The sequence below is a fragment of the Haplochromis burtoni genome, unplaced genomic scaffold (genome assembly GCF_018398535.1).
Source record: "Haplochromis burtoni strain Fernald_Lab_line unplaced genomic scaffold, NCSU_Asbu1 Contig_42, whole genome shotgun sequence".
Lineage (NCBI taxonomy): Eukaryota > Metazoa > Chordata > Actinopteri > Cichliformes > Cichlidae > Haplochromis > Haplochromis burtoni.
Window position 1 is genome coordinate 494,358 of NW_024582403.1, and position 21,288 is coordinate 515,645.

General features: G+C 42.5%; 2 protein-coding genes across 7 annotated transcripts in view; one reads left to right on the plus strand and one right to left on the minus strand.

Annotated features, from left to right (window-relative positions):
* On the minus strand, positions 1–13,735 carry ankrd24 (ankyrin repeat domain 24). 3 transcript variants are annotated; one of them, XM_005920833.3, is made up of 22 exons: positions 13,390–13,735; positions 13,086–13,154; positions 11,249–11,379; positions 10,723–10,811; positions 10,572–10,636; positions 10,384–10,441; positions 10,140–10,210; positions 9,951–10,057; positions 9,046–9,218; positions 7,015–7,088; positions 6,567–6,686; positions 6,321–6,440; positions 6,065–6,194; positions 5,722–5,900; positions 4,915–5,078; positions 3,700–4,478; positions 3,281–3,597; positions 2,400–2,633; positions 1,785–1,961; positions 1,540–1,701; positions 1,189–1,254; positions 2–477 (listed from the first exon to the last, which is right to left on the minus strand). In XM_005920833.3, exons 2-22 carry the CDS (start codon positions 13,119–13,121, stop codon positions 409–411), a joined length of 3,321 nt encoding a protein of 1,106 aa, XP_005920895.1. In that variant the 5' UTR covers positions 13,122–13,154; positions 13,390–13,735; the 3' UTR covers positions 2–408. The 3 variants fall into 3 exon arrangements, with proteins under 3 accessions (XP_014188634.1, XP_005920895.1, XP_042075996.1); XM_014333148.2 differs by lacking the exons at positions 7,015–7,088; positions 13,086–13,154; positions 13,390–13,735 and adding exons at positions 7,355–7,377; positions 11,644–12,647 and having other exon boundaries at positions 1–477; XM_042220062.1 differs by lacking the exon at positions 13,390–13,735 and having other exon boundaries at positions 13,086–13,365.
* shdb (Src homology 2 domain containing transforming protein D, b) overlaps positions 13,592–21,288 on the plus strand; it is a 24,912-nt gene continuing 17,215 nt past the window's right edge. Inside the window, exons 1-3 of one of the 4 annotated variants that reach the window (XM_014333150.2) lie at positions 13,592–13,697; positions 17,151–17,525; positions 19,155–19,305. In XM_014333150.2, the coding sequence (XP_014188636.1) occupies positions 17,196–17,525; positions 19,155–19,305 (481 nt within the window). In that variant the 5' untranslated portion in view covers positions 13,592–13,697; positions 17,151–17,195. Of the gene's footprint in view, positions 13,698–13,811; positions 13,905–16,208; positions 16,476–17,150; positions 17,526–19,154; positions 19,306–21,288 lie in introns of those variants that run through there. The other 3 variants (XM_005920835.3, XM_014333149.2, XM_005920834.3) reach the window with 3 other exon arrangements.

The window sequence follows — 21,288 nt, forward strand, 5'->3', positions numbered from 1 at the left end:
TATCGGGTCCACAGTTAAGCCCAGAGTCAGTCAACCGACACTCTTTGATGGATCACTTTAAAAAGAACACAGTGAACCGCAGAGAATTTATCTTCTTTTTTTAATTAAAACTATTATATAAAAAAAAACCAAATCAATGCATCTGGTATCGTCTAAATATCCACTCTGTCACATTCACATTCTGCTTTCATAAACTCCTCACATACTACACAATAAAGGCACTCCATGTTCCATTTTTCTATCGGTTGTTTGGGTTACTACATTACAAGCATGCAGCTATACCTGACCACAGATCAGTTGTATTTGGCTTTATACTGGGTACTGGTCCCACAGGCTGCTGTGATAGAGCTGCTATGCTGCCCTGTAGAGGGGACTGGAGCTGAGAGAAACTTGCAGATGCTCTAAATTTCAGTGCCCCTCGTGTGTCATCTTCAGGATCTGGAGTAGCAAATGCTGCACCTCTTCATCCATGCGACCCTGTTGACAGACGATGATGCCATCTTGAAATGAAAGGTAACCGATACTGCAAATAGCAGTCCAAGATAGTTGTATTTCCAGAAAAACAATGTTAACCACCAACTAAACATTACAATAACTGTCCCATTTTAAGAGAGGCATCAAGAAGACAATTCCTACCTGCTAAAAGCATTAAAGGTAAGCAACTATGCAGCCAGCTCAACAACATAGAACAATAAATTATAGCTAGCACGCCAAAAGGTAATAACAAATGAACAATGAACACTAAAAATCACTGTGATCTAGATAAATCAACTGAAAAATACAGGCAGCAGCCAGTGGTACCCCTCAGGCTCCTATTAGATATACCTTTGGTATCAATTTGACATTGACCTTGAGGTCAAGGTCACTGAGATCTAAATTTGTCCGAGATTTATAGTAGATACACCTTTGTATCAGTTTGAAACTCCTATGTTGCATCATTCTGGAGTTATCACACTCATAAACGTGTGTGTTAGCGTTGCCTGCCTGGCAGGATGACTACAGTACTCTGTCTTTTACAGCTGAGGGTTAAAAAGTCAGAACAACAGGGTCAACAATGTGTACGCACCTGATGTAATTATACAAAGACTGCTGTTGTGTGATCCAAAGTAGACACAGACACGCAAACAAATCCTCAACATATTTCCATTTCAGTCCTAATTGTTGTGCATATGAGTGCACTGAACTGACCTGCACAGCTGCCAGTAAGTGTGAGCGGTATACAGTCACCACTTGTTTGTGCTTTCTCTCCCAATCCTGCAAAAAAAGGACAATATCATTATCATCTTACAGTACAAATCTGTCTACAACCCAGTCAGGCCTTTCCAGTCATCAAGTGTAGATCTTTTAACTGTTCCCAGAATTAGATCCAAGTGCACTAAAAGCTGACTTCAGTTATTGTGGTTGTGTTCATTTGAATAAGCTCCCTGCTGGCCTCAGATCAATTATATCTATCCAAACATTTAGAAAGAAAAACCACTCAAAACCTTTTTATTCGTCCAGACTTATGAGTACATTTTCCCTTTGAATCTAATAGATCACCTGGAGCTGTTGAGTGAGGATGGCAATCCTATTCTGCAGAGCCATTTGCTGTCCAGGGTTACCATGATGGGTTGATGAGGAGGAAGAGGTGATTCCGAGAGGAGGCGAGAGAGCCCCCAGGGCCTCTTTCAGTCGGAACACCTCCTTTGACAGCTCTGTTATCTGCACACATATTGAACACATCACTTTTCACAACCTTGTTCTTCAAGAGCAGCCGTGAACTTCATGAACAGCTAGCATCTCACCTTGCGGTCCTTCTCTTTCACGAGGCTCTGCGATTCCTGGATGTCTTTGTGGAGTTCCTGGATATGGGTTGACTGGGCTTGTAGTTCAGCAAGTTGTTTTTGAACTGTGGCGAGCTGCGACTCTGCGACCTGCCGCTCACTCTTGTTAAAGAGTGCCTCCCTTTGTACCTGGAATACCTGCAGTAGACAAATAATACCAACAGTCTCATCCTGCCTCTTAATAAAAAAAATAATCTCTGCATTTAGCCGTTTAGTTTATTATTTAAATGCAACAGCAGATGTGAAGGAAAATTCAATTTGGAGTGTCCCTAAAATGAGATTAGATGTACTTTATTTATCCCACATTTGGGAAGTTAATTTTTTTACAGCAATTAAAATCAGTTAAATGCAAAAATATATAATAAACATTTTAATTAATAGGATAGTTGTATTGCTTTCTGCTGTTTTGTTATATTTTGAATTGGTAGTGCACAAGCAAATTTAGTACATGACTCAGTACACATAAGGATGGGTCATTGCAGCAAAAAGAAGTACAGAAGTAATGGAGTAGGATAATGTAAAGAAAGGCAGGAGGGCATCAAGGCCCACAGCTCATAATATCATAGACACACAGACCTCAGTGCAGGTCTTCTCGTGTTTACGAGTAAGATCGTTGAAACGGGCCGTGACGGCGTTGATCTCAGCCTGCAAAGAGAGCCGAAGGGCCTCGTGATCCTCCTTAGAAATCAGACCCTGTTCTGCAGCCTTCTGGGATTTCAGCTCTCTCAGTTCCATCTCCTTCTCACTCAGAGCATCCCGAGCTGCTGCTGCACCGCTCTCACTTTCCTGCAGGGCGTGCTGGAGCTCTGCCTGTGAGACGAGCCAGGATTAACTGAAGAGTTTTATTCCGTCTGACCATGTGTGCATTTAAAACAAACTTCTAAAATTTGGAAATTCAATATCAGTATTATTATTATTATTATCATATGCCATTTAATAATGTGCAAGATGGCAAGGTTCATTAACAAGGGATCTGTTTGTTCAAGAGTTGTGGCAGAAGGAGAAGGAGAAGTCAACTAAAAGCACGTGTGCATAGCTCTTACTTCTCTCCATACCTCAATAAACAATTTAAAGAAACTGCAAATGCCCATTTTGTAATTCGTTGTATTTAATATTAAAGATTTTTCAGGAAAAAATGGAGGCATCATATAGGCCCTGAAGTTTCATGCTTCAGATAAAATGTATTAATTTTCACTGCAGGCAGATTCACTCACAATTAGCTTTTTACAGAACAATTACAGCAACTTATTACTGTATATTGTGCACGTGAGTTAAGGTGATGAAAAAATGTGAACCTGTCCTTTAAAAGTGGAGGAAATGGTTTTCCTTCCATTTATCAACAAGCTTCTTCTGCTGAGTCTATATTTAACATATTTAAGAAGAGCCCGGCCTTATCAGCTACTTTTGATCACTGACCTTTTGAGCTGTTATTATCATATTTGTACATTTCTGCTGACCTTGACTTTCTCATGCTCCTCTTTGGGAATGGCATCCTGCATGGCCTGCAGTTTAGCCTCCAGTGAGGCAGCCTGCTCCTCAGCATGGCCCCGAAGGGTTTTTTCTTCCTGGAGCTCTTGCAGTGTCTGAGCAAGTTGTTCTGACACCGCCGACAGCGCCTCTTTATGTTTCGCAAGTGGCACCGTGTCCTTCAGCTGCAGGGCGTCCTGTGCCCGGCTCTCTCGCTCGGCGCACAGACAATCCAGAGCCTGAGCTGCTTCCTGCCTCGCTACTTCAAGTTCTTCTCTCACTGCTGCTAAGGTGCGTCTGGAGTGCTCTGATTGGACAGAGGCACAAATAATAACACATGAACTCAACCTGTGAACTAAATACAATGGTTTTCTACTCATGCAAAATGACACCGCATTATCAGTTGTACCTGATATGACTGAGGGCTCTGAACTCTCTGAATGCTCTTCCTCATCTTCTTCATCTTCCTCTTCTCCGTGTGGTGGAGGTCTGAGTCTCTCCAGCTCCAGGAGGGCATCGTTGAGCCTTCTAGCCACATCCGCCCTCTCCCTTGCCAGCTGCTCACACTGGAGTCCCAGATTCACCTGCACCTCCTCCAGCTCCGAGCGGGGCACACATTTCCTCAGTTCTCCCTCTAGCTCGTGCAAACGCTCCTGAAGGCGATGGACCTGATCTCCATCTCCTGCTCCGCCTCCATCTTTTTCTGATAACCTGCTCTCTGCCAGGGCTGCCTCCAACTTGGCAACGTTGTCACGTAGGCACTTCACTGTTTCTGTATCTTCTATTTTGTCTTCTTTCTCCTCTTCCTCTTTTGTAGACTCCTTCTGGGCCAGAGCAGCCTGGAGTTCCTTTACTTTCTCTGTCAGCTGTTTGATTATGTCACTGTCCGAATTGCTCTGACCCCCAGCCTCACCCGTTCTTTTAGAAAGCTCCTCCTCCAACTCTGTCACCCTGGCTCTCAGCTGCTCTGCCTCCTGGCTCGGGCCCTCCTCTGAAGCCCCAGCACCTGCTGCAGCAATATCCCCTATACCACACTCCACAGAAAGCACCCCGACACGCATCTGCTCCTTTAGCTCCTCCAGCTCAGATTTGGAAGAGGCCAACTGCTCCTCCAGCTCACGCAGCTTCTCCTTCAGAGCTTCTGTATTCTCTGAATCTGCAGCTCCTCCCTGCGAGCGCTCATCATCACTGCAAAACAACAGAGACTTGAAGTGAAATTAAGAAAACATGCTAGATTCATATGAGTCAGACATTTAGTTATTACAGAAAACAACACAAGGTGATGTCCTCAAAAAACAAAAAAAATATTTAGCCTTTATGAAAACAAGAGACATACAGCTTATTGTTAAACAAACAAGGGTGTAAATGAGTGACTGCTTCAGAATTAGATAACACTTTCTCAGTGTATTATTGAAGTGTTTTGTTGCTTAGCTGCAACACAGATGAGGTTTTATATTTTTTCAAAGAAAAATAATACACATGATGCAACAGCAGTCATGAAACCTTATGTCACGAGGACTCAATTTGTAAACAAGCACATTTTAGAATGAAGGCCAGAGCCAGTGAACGGGAACTCTTCCTGTGATTCTAGTTTGAAGTGGTAGCATTTCAAATAAATTCTTACTGCTGCTCTTCCACACTTGAAGCCTCTGCTGAAGCCTGGGCCTGAGAGAAGCGCTCCTGAAGAGTTTCATACTCTTTTCTCAGGGTTTCATACTGAACCAGAGGGACAAAGTCCGAACTGGAGGTCTGCATGTCTGTGTCATCCTTCTCGAACATCTCCAACATCTGTACACAACAGAGGTGAAACTATAGCAGCTTATTAAAAACTCAGTTAGCTTCAATATGTGAGCCCAACAGAATGTGCACAGAAAATCCAGGTAGTGTCGTTAGAGTACCACATTTTTGTGACAGTGTGAGCACATGAGCATATACTGCCAGTTCAATTCAATTTTACTTCAGTTTATTTAAGTCTTTATTGAGTTTGGACGTTTCATGTTTCCAGTGGGGAATGAACAATCACACTATAACAGAATGCTTCATAAAACCTTCAGCACTAATAAGCTCTGATTAACTTCAACTAGCATGAACCGGTCAGCATAGAACGCCTGCAAAATGCCTCCATGTCTACATCTGATGTTGCTGTGTTCTATTTATACCTAAATGAACTAACTGCCTGGGTACATTAGTGCACCAAAGTGAAGCATCCCAAAGTTTAAGTGGTCATGACTAATGCTTGAATGAAGGACACTCAGCAACTCTTGAAACAGAATCTTCATCTCCTGCCAGGAAACCAATTAATACTCTTTTGACTACCAATTTATCTTTGTTAATGAGCCAACATAATGAAGGCATGAAAATGGTGTCTGTGCATGTGTGAGAGTAGGTACTTATGCATTAGCTGTGTATTTATGCATTTATGCTGCCTGACCTGAACTTTCAGAACAAGTTCAGCATTCTGGGAAGTAAGTTCCTCTATTTGTTTATGCAGCTCAGCAACAGCTCCTGGATCTGCAGGGGCAGGAGAGGGGCTGACTGAGTCAATGTCCGTTTGAGAAGAGGCCTCATCCTGAGCAGGGGAGGCTCTGGAGCGCTTGGAGAGCAGCTTTTCTAGAGCGAAAGTTAAAAAGAAACAAAGACAAAAATAAATCAGCATGACTCCCTGACATGAAAGATGTAAGAATACCCAAGTGGCACAGCAATGACACCGGCATGAAGCGCATGCACGCTCTGTGCTAGGGACGGGAACGCTCACAAATACTTGGATCGCATACCTGGGAAGTCCAGCATTTCATCCAGGTCCTCAGAGTCACTCGCCCCAATACCATGGACTGCTTTCAGTTCCTCAAGCAGTTTATCCCTCTCTGCCTCTGCCTCCTCCAGACGTTTCTTTAGTTGGGAAAGCTAGTGAGCAAACACACATAATATTGGCCACTGCAGTTGCATTCAGAAAGTACAATTTCAAGCACTCAAGGTTTAAACAAAATAAGGGAGTGCACGCAAAGCATTAAGGAGACTCTTGTTCAGTACCTCCTCCAAGGCAGAGAGGGCACTCTGCTGCTGCTGCTCCAAGGCTTTGATCTTCTGGAGCAGACGGCCTCTCTCCAGTCGCAGCCGCCGAATCTCCTCAAACACCTCCTCGTCTTCAGCCTAAAACAAAACAAGCAAAAAACAACCCAACACAAAATAATTAAACCAACAATAGTCTGCCTTTTATGTTAAGATAAAGGAAGAAACCCTTAAAAGCCAAATAAGAGCCAACATTACAGTGCTAACCTGGGGTGACTGCTGGGTTTCTTGAGGCTGGGGAGAGGGAGGTGGGGACTGGGACTGATGGGGCTCTGGAGAGTGGGCAGGAGGAGCTGAACTCTGGGACTTTTGGGAAGGTGGCACACCCTGCATTTTTGAGATCAGAAAAAAAAAAATCACATCACACAGATCAATAAACAATCCGGTCAATGTCTTGAGAAGCAATGTTGTAGCTTAGAGATTTCACCAAAGAAATGATGGTACAATTAGTATAAACAGGGACATCTGCTAATTGGAGCTGTAAACTAAAAATTCATTCACATCTTTTTATTTCCTACAGTCAATCAAAAGAAAATCTTAGGTGTAACATTTCTCAACTATTAAACTAATATCACTTCATGTTTAGGGTACAGGAGATACTGACAACACTGAACAGAGAAATGTTTCGTGCCCACTAACATGTTTCTTACACTACCTGAAGAGGAGACCGAGGTGGTGGAGGAGCTTTCCGTTTGCGGGGGGTAGTCCCCCCTTGCACTGATGAAGTGGCTGAGGGGGTTTGAGAAGGCTGCATTGAGGTGAGAGGGTGATAACAAGCAAGCAAAGATCAAACTCAACTTAAAAAACAAACAAAAGGGAAAAAAATGGAGAAAATCAAGATGAGACAAAAGGTCGCCAACTAAAGAGAAAGAAAGCAGCACAAAAAAAAAAAACCAATGACCTCATATTGGAAAACATGCACAATATGATTGCCAAAGTGAGCCATGATCTCATTTATGGAAGGAGTGATGCAGCACAAGAATATGCAACATTACCTCCTCCCCTGCGCCCTCAGAGACTATGTATGCATAGGGAAAGAAACATTAAAGCACTTAAACCTCATTTGCACAGAGACTCAGAAAACAGCTAGAAAACATGCAGACAATGCCCTGAAATCCCTTTCTAATATGCAGTTTACATGGGTGCCATTCATGTATTATGCAGTAAATCTATGAAAATCTCTCAAATTATTATGAACCGATGTGGTCAGGCATCATGTGCACACCAAATTACCTCCTTCATCTTCTCAAAAAAAGTCAAACATCTGTTTTCCATGTAACCTATCAGCAAAGTCTTTGTTGAGAGATAAAAGCGGAAGCAGCCTTTTTCATTTTTATGCCCCACTTTACAATCACGCCCAGCTGTCCTTCTGATCCACTTCCCTCTATTACAGTTGTTTTCCAAGGAGGCCAATGAGAATGTCTGGATCTGGAATATCACAGCAACTCAAACCATACTCTGGGTCTGATTATCTCTGGAAAGTCACTGTGTACCATGTGTTACAGTGGGGATCAGAGTAGCTGTGTTTTCACTAGGGATGGGTATCGTTTAGGTTTTATCCGATACCGGTGCCAAATCGGTACTTTTGAAACGGTGCCGGTGCTTAAACGGTGCTCGAACCGGTGCTTAAAGAATGGAGAACACAAACTTTGTCCAAAAAGCTCTCATGTTCAGCTGGGTTTTTTTTGTAAAAAGATAACAATATTAGCCTTTTCTGCAGCTATGGGGCATATATGGCATCACTCTTGGCTGGAAGCAGTGCTTAAACAATGGAAAAAACACAAACTTAAACCCTCTCATGTTTAACTGTTTCCACTTTTTCTTTGGTCATTTTAGCCTTTTTGGCCAGGGTGAAGGGAGTATCTGCCATCAAACAAGAAGACAGCCGCATGTAACTAGATGAGTGTTTGCTAGTTCACCTTACATGCATTAATGTAATAAGTGGTTAGCCTACTCAACGTAAATTACACACGAACAACATGTAAGCTACTCACGCAGAGAAGAACGGCTGCTGCTGCATCATCATCCGTCATCATTTCTGCTACACTGGCAGGGCTAGGGGCCAGGACTCTATTCTTCGGGTTTTTGGGGGATGTTGCTCCGGGTCCGATAACTGGCAACCCACCCGACGTGCACGGTGTGAGGTCTCGCAGCAAGCTATCAAATACGGCGCATTTCTCGGCTTTTAAAAAAAACGCTATGCGTCGCCAGCGTGTTTCATCGGATTCTTGGTGTTACCTCCTTTGACAGTATCACAGTATCAGCTTAAAGCACTTGTTGCTGCTGAGTTTGCATCTTTTGCTGTGAAGTACAGCCAGACTTTTGACCGCTTCGCCTTGGACATTTTTAATCTGTAGCTCTGCTCTAACAGAACGTACGTACCTGGCCCCGCCTACTATCCTCGGAAACGTAAAATGATTGGCTAGAAGTGTATCACAGCTCAGGAAAAAAAAGCACCGAAATAAAGCACCGAAATGTGCGCTGCTTTTCGGTCTGGTTACTACCGTTTATGTCAGAACCGGTGCCATCATGGCACCGGACACCGGTACCCATCCCTAGTTTTCACCATTCCCAAACATTCAGTCATTTGATTGATTATCTGAGCTGCACTACTGAGACAGGTCTTTTGAGATCTTAGAACAAAAGCAAATGCAAACACTACTGAAAGAAGACTTGGGCCTCATACCTGAAGGTACTCCATCCTGCAGCATCTCAATGATACGTTGGTTGCCTGTGGTTACGCTGTAGTCGGTAGCTTTGTGTCCGAGGCCGTTGACCAGCTGTGCGTTGGCCCCACCTCTCAGCAGAGCCTCCACAGTCTCAACGCTGTCACTCTCACAGGCCAGCATCAACGCAGACCTGTGACCCCACACAATATATAATTACAAGGCAATAAAAAAAATACTTACGATGAGGAATGCAATACAAAAAGAAACTACAGAAGTATTAGAGAATGTTTATTTCTTTCCAGGCCTTCACTTACATATTGTGCAGAGTTATCTCGTTTGGCATGTCAATCATTGCAAAATAAAATATGCTAAAAAAGGGCGCAATGTTTCATTTTGTTCAAAGTTTCCAGTTATAAAAGTCAGGACGTGTTTTGAAAAACAAAAAACAAACACACTGCAGGATACTCAATATGAAGCAGAAAATACTGCAGTTTTTCATTTTATGCCAAATTTGTGTCTTTTCCCTTGTTAATTTTAACCCGAGGACTGTTCTCTAGTAATCCTCTCCAAGGGGCCATCTAAAGCCAACCCGAAAGCTGTTGCCCCAGCTGGAGATCCTGACCTGCATCCCTCCAAATCTCTCGACTACTGGAGTAATTCTATGGGAATCCTTTCTGCAGACCCAGACTGCTGTGGGAGTAATCCTGAAGAGATTTTATTTTTGTTCTAGCTTAGCTAGGGGTTTCTAGTGGTTTCATGACACTTTCTAGTGATGTGAAATTCCAACCTGTTTGACACTTCAGTCATTGCATCTATAATGATTTCAAGAAACAGGAAATGAAGGCCCAAGCAGTCATACCCTGCCTCACCAAGCCATGCAAGGAAAACAATATTTGGGATACTATCAATAACAGTTCACTACCTTCCTTGATTATCTTGTATGTTTGCATTTGCACCTCGACCCAATAGAAAGACACACAGTTCCACTCTACTCATCTGGGCTGCCAATATCAGAGGGGTGGCCCCGTCCTGAAAAAATAAATAAAAATAAATAAAATTTATTTTTGGTCAGCAAAAACAGCAAACCAAACAGCTAAATTGTCAAACTTACAGTGTCCTGGGCATCCAGATTGGCTTTAAAGTCCCACAGGGTCTCAGTGCAGGACATGCAACCACTGACCGCTGTGAGTATAACCGGCGTTCAGGCAATTAAAAGTTTGCATATAGTACGTTTTGCAATGACATGATTAAATTCAACTGAATTTCTAAACAGAACGATCAATAAAATCTTGTTATAAGCAAACTGTTATGGAATTAAATAAACTGGTGTAATAATTTTATGCTGTAACAGCGACCTGCAAGATGGAGCGGTGTCCTTCCAATGCTGTCCGTGCAGTCTACCGCCATTCGTTCCTGTTAGAGGAAACAAGCACGCATCATTGGTAACCAGATAAATATTTAAAATAATGGCCATTATTTTTATTAATGATTTCAATAATTAATTGATTAGCTATGGTGTCATTGTTGGGGTTTTTTTTTTTACCTGTAACAGCCTCTTTAAGCACTCAGACTGGCCATTTTTGGCTGCAAGATGAAGGGCGCTGAAGCCTGGAGTCAGACAGTTACATGTATTTTATAAACAGCCCAGTGGCTTACAGGATACAACTATGTTTCTGTTTAATAAAATCCCTCACCAGCCCCATCGGTGACGCTGATGTCTGCACCATGAGAGATGATAACCTCCAGACAATCTAGCCGGCCTCGGGATACAGAGAGGTGAAGCCTGTCAGGAGAAACAGGACATGCCACCACATCTTACAGGTGAGAGGATAAAAATAAAAATGGCTTTTATTTCTGCATTTCTATTGCAAAATGTCACAATTAGTGATCCTTCTCATCAGTTAAGTTTCAGCTCAAGATTCTAGTTACTTTTATTTACACTTGTGGTCATAGATTGACATTCCCTAATTATGGACATGAATGTGATGGTAATTTAAGTTTTTTAATGATTTCTTTGGACAGTTTTTTTTCCAGAGTTTTTGTCTAAGGTGCACTTTTTGGTAACTGTTGGTAAGTTTCTGGCACAGGTCTAGCTGATATTTGACCACTCTTCTTGGCATAAATAGTAGAGTTCATTTGAACTGGTTGGCTTCCTGGTACTACCTGGCTACAAATTTTCAACAGGGTTGAAGGCACAGCAGACTTAGGCACTCAACTTACGCCGACTTGCCCTCAGCATCCAGCTTGGTAGGACAGAGACCTTTTTTGACAATGAGAGCTGAGACTTTATCGGGTTCATTCTGCTCCACAGCCTGCAAGAGCCTTTCATCACTCTTACTCCAGTCCTGACTCTGAGGGGGCCAAAACAGAGAACAGGTCACCACGAAAACTGATACCATACCACTTCTCTTGCCATTCAACACAACAGATGACTGAGAAATATGGAGCAGTTAGAATGGGCAACAACTAGTGATAATGATCCAGTAAAGAAAAGAAAAACACAGTAAAGACAACAGAGCACAACAATTGTATAGTTTATGCAAAATAACTTAAATACAGAAATATTATAAACTACGGAGGCAAAAAAATCACTTATATTTCTATGTGATACCTACTGGCAGCGGTAGCAGGCTGAAACAAGGACAGAACCTCTTCATCAGGCTATAAACAGGCTGTTGAGGATCCATGCTGCTAACAGGGTGTCACACACAACTAAATACAGCTACAGTATACGAAGCCACCGCAGTGTTTCCTATCAGACAATACACACTGCCACCTGGCTTCATAACAATACAAACACACTCCAAATGATCGAGAAAAAAAAATCAGCTACCCCTAAGTTTCTTTAAGCTACCCTTTAGAGGTCAGAGCAAAAACACAGCAAAGCTCTACCTACCAGAGAATTTATGCTCTCGTGAAATCATACCTCCAGTGAAAACGAAGGACTGTCACACATAAACTGTGACGCACGTACACATAACACAGCTATTTTCTGTCCTCCCTCTCCGCATTTAAAACGGCATCCTTTCGTCCTGCTCCAGCTGCTAGCAGAGTCGTAACAGTCTATCCACTGCACCACACACACTCTCCCTCCTTTCCTCACTGCCCTCCTTTCTCTAACCTAACATTTTCTCTTGTGCCTTCCTCTCTATAGCCACCTCATTTCTTTTCTTCATTAGTTGTTTTTTTTTTTTGCCAGGTCTTCCAACAGTACCCCTTGGCGTCAGCGTCACAGATCTGTGCCTCTGCAGCTTCAGAGTAGGGCCTGTGTGATGTGAGGACTCAGCAAAAACAGGAAAAGGGAGCTGGATAAGCTGCACGCTGCTCTGCAGGTTTGGGACGTCATTTATAGGGAAAAGCAAGACACACAAACACAAATAGGTACAAACCACAAAAACGAGACAGCCCGAACTAGCCATTTTACCTATCTGGCCTCTTGGAGTGTTAAGTTATACTCCACACAGTCTCACCTAAAGAGGTAACCTTCATTGCCACTAAGTCAGAGTGATACAGCACAAAGAAAAGCCTATAATTGTTCTAAAAGCATCACCACCATGAAAATGCTAACACAAGTGGTCTAGTTAGATAAACCAGCAACTTTTCAGTGTATCAGTTTGAATACACCACACTGCATCGTGTAGAGGATTGCTATAATTCTCTGTTGGTTCTTATTTAAAAAGTAAAGTTAACATTTTAAACAGCTTTCATGTGAAAAAGGATGACAGCAGGATAATAGGAGCTATTTGTGTGTGCATGTGTGTGTGTGCAGGTACATGTGAATAATTGAGGGCTACCTGAGATCTCTGGTTACAGCTGCAGTCTGGAGACAGTCCTGCCTTCCTGCTGCTCAGTGACACCAAATCCCACTGCCCCCCATTACACATACACACAGAAAGCAACCTGGGACTGTATAAATGACTACATAACACAGTCCAGTTCAACACCTTAACATTCATTTAAAAACCAAATAACTTGAAGCAGCATATCAGACAGGTGTGCTCCTTTAAAACATACGCACCTGTAAAACTCAAGATGCCACACCACAGATGGCTCTTACCTCAATCTTTTTAAATTTTGCTTTCAGGCTTTTCATAACGGTTGGACAGCCTTTGTCTAAACAGGTACACTGCAAGGTAAGAATAAAAAAAAAGAGCTAAAGTTAAAATGCTAGTGTAATTCTCAGTGGGTCTTAAGGAGGGTTTGATTCATTTACCCATTACTCAGCTCTCAACAGTGGACCAGCCACAGGGTAAGTACTAAAATTTGGGGAGTACATAGGGAATGCACCACCAGGCTAGCATCAACACTAACGCAGTTCATGCAGACACACAATTACACAGCTGGAGAAACGTGCAGCCTACCCGTGGACGACCGTCTAGCTCCAGGTGAGGGTTTCATCTGTCCCACGAGCTCCTCGCGGCAAAATACTGAAGTCACTGCTGCCTGGCGGACAGCAAGAATGCGCCCGCCCTAATCGTAAATTAACCAATCAGCACTGCAGGAAACGCCGGATCAGCGTTTGATTGGAGATGATGGATGGCAACTTTGTTCTGTCGCGTGCAGCACAGCCAGCCAAAGGCAGACTTGTTCTAAAAGTTGTGGTTTCAAGAAGCGTAGAGAAGCAGTGACGAGCACAGACGTTTCATAGGGTGATGGTGACATTGTCGAGGTATTACGTCATATATAATTTGTTGTTTTGTCGCTGTTTTCTGCTGCGGGAGTCTCCTTGCCTCACAGTTCAACGCGGGTAGTGGTAGCGGTGGGAAAGTTCCACAGTTTAGAAAATTTTAGCCAATCACAGAAAGTAAACCTCACCAATGGCAACACTGGAGGGCCCGACCCCGGAAGCAAACACCTTTATGCAATAAAGAGTGAGGTGAGGGAAAATAGAATTTACCTTAATGTTACTGTATTACAGGTGCCACGTAAAGACGAGTGTGTGTTTTACTAGGCTGATTCGCTTTACTGCCTCTGCGGTTTATTTTTGTTTTTTTGTTTGCAGTTGCCCTGTTCTTTGTCATAACTGCATGACAAGTAAGTTAACTGTGGTTAAAGTGGGACATTGGTGTGCTCATGCTTATTAAAGAGCACATGGAATGCAATGCACACCAACCACCAAATGAGGGCAGTCGATGCAAGGCAGATGAAGCTATGGAAATCCGCTGCTTCTACAGGTCTGCTTTGCACCCCCCTCACTACCTCCTTTTGTCAAGGCAAACGCTGCTGACATTAAGATTAAACTCAAGGCTTTGATATATGTGTGCGTCACTGTGTGTGTGTGAAACCTGTAGCATGTTTGTGTTTGTCAAATTTCATAAATGATAGCACATTGAAGCCAAAATCTGAGTGAAGCTTGGAGTTCAGAGGAAATGTCACCTCTATATTTAGCCCGTTATAATGAGGCAGCCTTATTAATTCTATGAAAAGAAAAATACAGAGCTTCTTTTTCTGTTATGTAACTGCGGTTATTTTGCATGGAAAAAACTGCAGTCACTATTTACCTGTCTGATTGTGTGCCTGTCAGTCTGACTGTCTCTGATTTCATGTCGGTGAGAGATCCAAATTTTCCATTTCAGTTTTTCTCCCCTCTGTGCTCTCCATGTGTCCTCCTCTTGCTCACTCTGACAGCTTGCATGTCTGTTCATCTCTGATTGTTCCATCTACTGCTTAGTCTCTGTCTTTGAGTTCTGGCTTTCACCCTGGTCGGGATGGAAATAAAAAATTAGATGTGTCCTCAATATGGTACTCGCTAGGGGGTTAGAGGAGGTGTTGGATTGAAGGGATTGTGCAGATGAAAAAAGGGGAAGGTGTGACTAAGGGGAGGGGGAAGAGAAGAGATATTACAGCTACAGTGAAAGATATGACAGGAGATAAAAATTCAAAGGTGGAAAAGAAAGGGCAGGGGAAGAGATATCGGGAGCTAGTAAAGCTCCAGGAAATAATGACAACCAAAAGATGGCTTTTTTCCGTTGTCATCTGGGAGAAAAGATTGTAGGTAATTTGATAACATGATTTTGTGGGGACGGCATATTTTTGTTAATAAATATATGGATCTAATTCCCATAAGATAAAATCTTTAGCACAATGCCCATATGATAACGACTGATTCTCAGACTACTTAAACCTCACAATGAGACTTTGTCTTCAACTCTGGAAACTTTCTTTTCCCCAATAAGAATAATGGCAGGCATTTAGTGGCTAGTGAAATTGAATCCCTTCTTCACATTTACTGCTTCACTGCTATAATTGATTTAAATTGGGCTGCAGGGCCCACAAAGATTTGCATTCACACTAATAAAGTGCACTCAGATTTTTTTCAGAAACACCTGGAGCCATGTTTTTGATCTCTTGACCCTCTTTAGGTATGGAGCCAGTACTTGGTAAACACTGGTGGAGACAGACTCAGTAGGCACAAAGGCGGAGATGTAAAAAGCTAGATGGGATAATGTTGATGGCTGTGCTGATAGTGTGGTGGGGGTGGATTCTAGCTTGCTGACCTCATCCTTTCTCTCTCACCCCTGGGAGAAAGTGAGCTCATAAAGAAAGAGGCATTTACGGTCTTTTAACAGACTTAGATGGTCCTTAACCGCTGTTGCACACAATCCAATTTTCCTGCCTGTGCAGTGGATGATGTGACGTTTGTGAGAGGATGAAACACATTCAGAGAGGTCAGTAAGGATTGAAAAGAGAAGATGAAACACAAACATCCTTAAGTTTTTCCTCAGAGTGGATGGGACTTGATGCCTTTTGGCATCTTGTTTGTGTGGTAGGGCTTTCTTTTGTTTGGTCCCTACAACCCTGATCATGTTGTCAACTGCGTGGGAAGCAGATGACATTTTCAGTACTATTAGTGCGTTTGAAGTTCCCAGTTGTTAAAGGCAAAATCATTTAACTTACCTAGACTGACGCTGAAACATTAAAATTGTCCAATGATGTCATGCGAATAAATAATGCACAAGTTTGGATGACATTCGTGCGAGGTGTTTTTTGTTTTTTCTTTATTTCAGCTCCTGGATTCAGTTTTTGATTTGTGCTCCTCGTGCACCGCTTTAAGAGGATGCAGCTATTGTTGAAGCATGTGCGATGTGCAGATATTTCAATGAATGAACGGTCGGCTGACTGCGAAAGGGAGTAGGATGATATTCATATTCCACAGGGAATGAAGCACCTCCCCTTTAATCGCTCGGTTGAGTTTCTCTCGGAGCTGTAGTCGTTCTCGTCACTCACGCATTTTCCGCCAGTCGTTGGAGGAACTCTGCTGGATTTCAGGGCTCTTGTGTTAGAAAGGATACTGTTTGTTTTGGTTTCTTTCGTTCTTTCTTGTGCTTTTGTGGAATAAAAAGTGGAAGTAGAAGGTTTTGACACTTGTCGGTGTCGTTTTGTTGTCATCGAGATGGAAAAACGCGGAATTAAGCATCCAAAGTGGCTGAAGGACTGAATTGGCTGGGTGAGTGAATGTGCTTTCGGAGCGCAGCGCTCGCTCTGGCGTTTAAATTCAGTGTTTTGGTCATTGCTTTTGAGGGGAAGTTTAGGGAAATCCGCTTATCTTCGGCTTTCTGAAATAAGACTGGGTCAAAACTGAACTTATTATTTTGTGTTCCTCAAATTCCAAAAAGTGAAATCGTTAGAATTTAAAACAACTTATATTTATTTAACTCCTCGTCTATTTCTAATATTCTCTTCCACACTTTGCTTTTACTTTTGTATCACCGCGTTAGAGTCGCCTTTTATTGCTGGGGTGTGAAATGTAATTGCAGCCTTGGGCAAAGTCCAGATGCCAGACGTTATTGCTCCCTGCGTAAAACAAAAGGAGTGCGTAAAGCCCAGCTGTCGGTGTAGTTTAATGTCACACGAATGCATGTAAAAGCACCGAAATCGTGGCTCTGTGATCAGGGGGAGATAATCCTACACAAATATTGTTAGTGAAGCAGGACCTGTGGATTATTATCGTCGCGGGGTTTTTTTTTTTTATAATTGAAAGATTTAATTTTTAATCATTGACCTGTCACATTTAGAAAAGCGCAAAATCTCACAAAGCAAATCCAGCACATAGCTCACAAAGCCTTACAAGAAAAAAAGGTAAAGCAATAACCCTTTATCTGTCCATGTCTATCTCCTCCAGCCTCCTGCTCTCCCTTCACCACACACTGGCATATTTGGAGTGGAAATGGCCAAGTGGTTAAAAGACTATCTGAGCTTTGGCAAGAAGGTGCCTCCACAGCCTCCAACACCAGACTACACAGAGAGCGAGATCCTCAAAGCCTATCGGCTCCAGAGAGACCTCGATTTTGAAGATCCCTATGAGGACTCAGAAAATAGATCCAGGGGGGAGTCTGGAACTTCTGAACCTGCAACACCCGTCTATGGGTCTCCCATGAAGTCATCCAGTGTGGACGTGAAGTCTCCTAAACACAGACTGATCAAAGTGGACTCACAGGAACTGGGACGCACCAAGATCCTACTTAGCACCATCTCTTTAGAGGATCAGCAAGAGCCCGTGAGTTTCTCTTTGTACCTATATAAGGAAAAATGTAGGCGATGACAAGCTTTTTATGTGGCCCATCTCTTGAGAACTAGAGGGATGACCGGAAGGCTAGCGAAGGAAAGAAACTCTCCCATTTCTCTCATCCTATTTTCATCATTGTGACAGTTTTATTGATCAGACTCCATAAGCAAGTGACTTTAATTTGTGTATGAAATATGCGTTGTTTACATAAATCATGACATGTCCTATGCAACACATAATCTTACTACCTTAGATTGAAGAAAGAATTATTGATGGCTTGAGCGGACCATTGAATCAGAGAGGGTCACAGTCCCCTGAGTTTATGTCCTATAAATAATAGATGTGGTTTGGTTTTGCAAGCTGAGAGAGACCTCCACATGAGCAGATGTTAGGAACCATATACTGTATGGTGATATGTCAAGGGCCAAAGGGAGCTGAAATTTATTCTTTGGCGCTGTTTGGGTCATCAGGACTGTATTGCTCTCTTGCGCTGCATATTGTGCTGTAGAAAAGCTACTGAGAATTACAAAAAAAAGGCAGATGTTAACAGAACGACTGAAGAAAAAAAATAAAAATCTTACAGCAGTATGGTGTACACATCAACTCGGCAACATATGTTGAATAAGTTATGGAATATTTCCGGCTTTTCATCACTGCAGTTAAATCTATGACTCCACTCATGGAAAATGCTACAAGTGCAAATGTCCTGAAGTGGGTTGAAGTAGCAGTCTTAACTGAAGTCAATAGCTCCCCTCTCTGCCCCACTCTTCTTCTGTCCTCATTAATTTCCCATGGTCTGTGGGAACATCCGCACTCTAATTAACATTGCAGATTCCTGTGCATTGATAGATAACCTGTTACAGAATCAACATGGGATTAGGATGTAATTTTACCAGGGCGTGTATGTGTTTATCTTGAAATTGGCCAGCAAGTCTCGCTACAGTGATTTCCTTTGTCAGAGAGTGACAGACAAAGAACATTGTGCGTGCGCATGGGTTTGTAGATGCATGTGCGACCATATGCTTTCCTATGTAGCTGTCACTGTGCCAGATTACAACTGTTTTCCTCCTGTGCTTGTAAGAAAGAACAAATGCCACCAACTGGACATTTCCCTCTTTAATCTCCTCTTCTCTACCTTCAGCCAAAAACTGGGTCGTGCTAAGATAGGATGATTTCTCACTGTGTTGTTTATTCATTTAATGTGACAAGAAAGATGCAGTATGTTTCCTTCAAGGGATTCAAGAGTTAACTGCCTTGATTAGCTGCTAAATATAGTATACACGGTAATGCCGTACATGTGTATTTGTTTGTGAGCAAACACCTATTTAGCATGCCATTGAGTGGGGATCTTTCTGTGCAGCACTCCTTACTTTTTTGGCATTAACATGGAGACTGTGATTCCCAATTATCCAAAAAACACTTGTTTTCTAGGATTGGCTCGTTTGATGTGCAACTCCAGAAATGATGGATAAAAGTCCAACTAATTATAGCCTGTCGCTGGAATTCTAGCTCCTTTTGAAAATGTGACTCATTATACTGAGTCAGCATTTTCTTTCCAGAGGGTCAAGTTAAAGTTGTGTAAATCTTCTCTTTCATGAGGAAGTTTGTTTTGTCCTTTAGGTGGTGCCGTCCGCTCCGATGGCTGGAGACACAGATTATTCGGACCCATTTGATGCTCGACTGAACCACCGACCAGACCCAGATCTTCGACCTGTTCCCTGTGAAAACAACGGCTATATGGAGCCCTATGAGGCCCAAAGGGTCATAACAGGTCAGGGGGCCCTTAACACCCTAATCTAACCAGTCCCAGTTTTGCCACAGGTTTTAATTTTATTTCTCATCCTTGGCCTTTTTCATCTAAATGTCACCCTCTTTCCTGCAGCTTCAGAATACAACAGCTGGATGTGTTACTGATTTTAGCAGATGGCATTACGTCACCTTAATGGTATCTTCTCTTCATTAGCTCCTTGTACATTTTAGGTTCAGGTTACTTTATTTGTACCCAGAGGTAGATTTGGTCTGCAGTAGTACGTCATCCATCTTCACATGCACACTTTGAGTACAAGTACAGACATAATACAAAATACTGAAGAAATAAATAATAATACCAAATTTGCACAACGTCATGTAGGACAGCCTGTAGGATGACTCGTTCATGTGAGTGATGGCTGCTTGAATAAAGCTTTGTTGTTTTGCACTTTGGTGCCAGAAACCTCGTCCAGAACGCAGAAACCTGCTATGAAAAATACAAATATAACTGAACCAGTGAACCACTGTAACTGTCTGTTGTACAGGGATGCTGGGTTCATCTGTGGCTTACTAAACATCCTGATTAGAAAGATTTTCAAAGTATTTCTTGGTCTGTTTCCAAGCTACACAGCCAAACCATTACCTCCATCGAGCTGCTTCTCAGCCCTCGGGTCATTCATAGTCAAGACTGTGCCCTCCAGCTTGGAGGCGCCCAAAGTATAAAGCTTGTGGAATAAGTGCCGTTTTACTTCCTGAAGCACATTTTTATAGACTTGTGAAGTTTTTTTCTTGCATGATTGTTTCTATAACATAATGTTGCTTTAACTTTCCCTTTTTTAAATTTTCTCTCATTTTTGTTACTCTTTCTCGTTCAAATTGCTGCACTTTGCAAACACTGGTTTTAAAGTTGCTATAAAAGTAAAATTGTCATTCTTAATATACGCAGCTCTTACATGTAAGTGATTAAATGCAAGTAACAAAATCACCGATATGTAATTTGTCAGCTCTCCCTTTACTGAACAAAACCAGAAGACCGATATGACAATCCTTTTCTCTATAGTTCAGTATAAATATCGTATAATATGTTATTTAATTGCTACATTTATTAGCAGAGTATTCACCACCTTGAGCCTTGTAACAGACCATCCCAGAGTATTTTAGCAGCCAGCTGTGTCAGTTCTCAGCCTCACGAAAAGTCCCTTTAAAGAGTCTAGCCACGATACAGTCTTGAACCCCTCCCCACCTCTGTGATTATTTTCTCCCACATCGTCTAGCTCACATCTATCGTTTTCCATTTGTCTCTCCTTCTATAACATCTCTGTCTGCCCCTTTAGCCCCTCTCTCTCCCTCGTCTGTCCCAATCATTTAGTGTGAAAGCCTGCCCCCTCCTCTCTCTCCATTTCTCTATCTCACTTCATCTCAAGGGCTCTCCCCGGCCCTGAGGGGAGTCATTGGCTGTCACTCTAATCTGTCCGTTACCGAATTTTGTGCCCTGTCCTTTCTCCGCCGTCACTTGTGTTGCCCTTTTAGTCGTCACGTGAAATTCATAATATCATGGATAAGTGCATGGTGCATCCCTTCCTTCGCCTAAACCAAGAAATGCTGGAGAAATTGTTTTGTGGTTCAGCTGGATGGAGCTATTGGAGAGATTAGATGTGCAGTGGTGATGGCGCAGCATTTGGGAGGCCATTGTAAAATTTCTTTCACTGAAATTGCATTGAGTCTGTCACTCCTGGGCTGTCTGTCTGCCTGCTTTTGTCTGTCCCTCTGTCTGTCTAAATCTGCTGTTTCCCGCTAAAGAACAGCAAAGCAGCAAAATCAGGTGCGCAATCAGAATTTTAATGATCTCACACAAAGACTGTCCTGAAAACGGTACTTTTTAGTAGTAAAGATCTTTAATGCTTACTCTTCTTAAGCAGCTCCGTCGTGATTCTTAAATTGTGCTCGTGGGGATAAAAGATTGGTCTCCCAACGCGTCTGCATGCCTAAACACTCAGCAGACTTC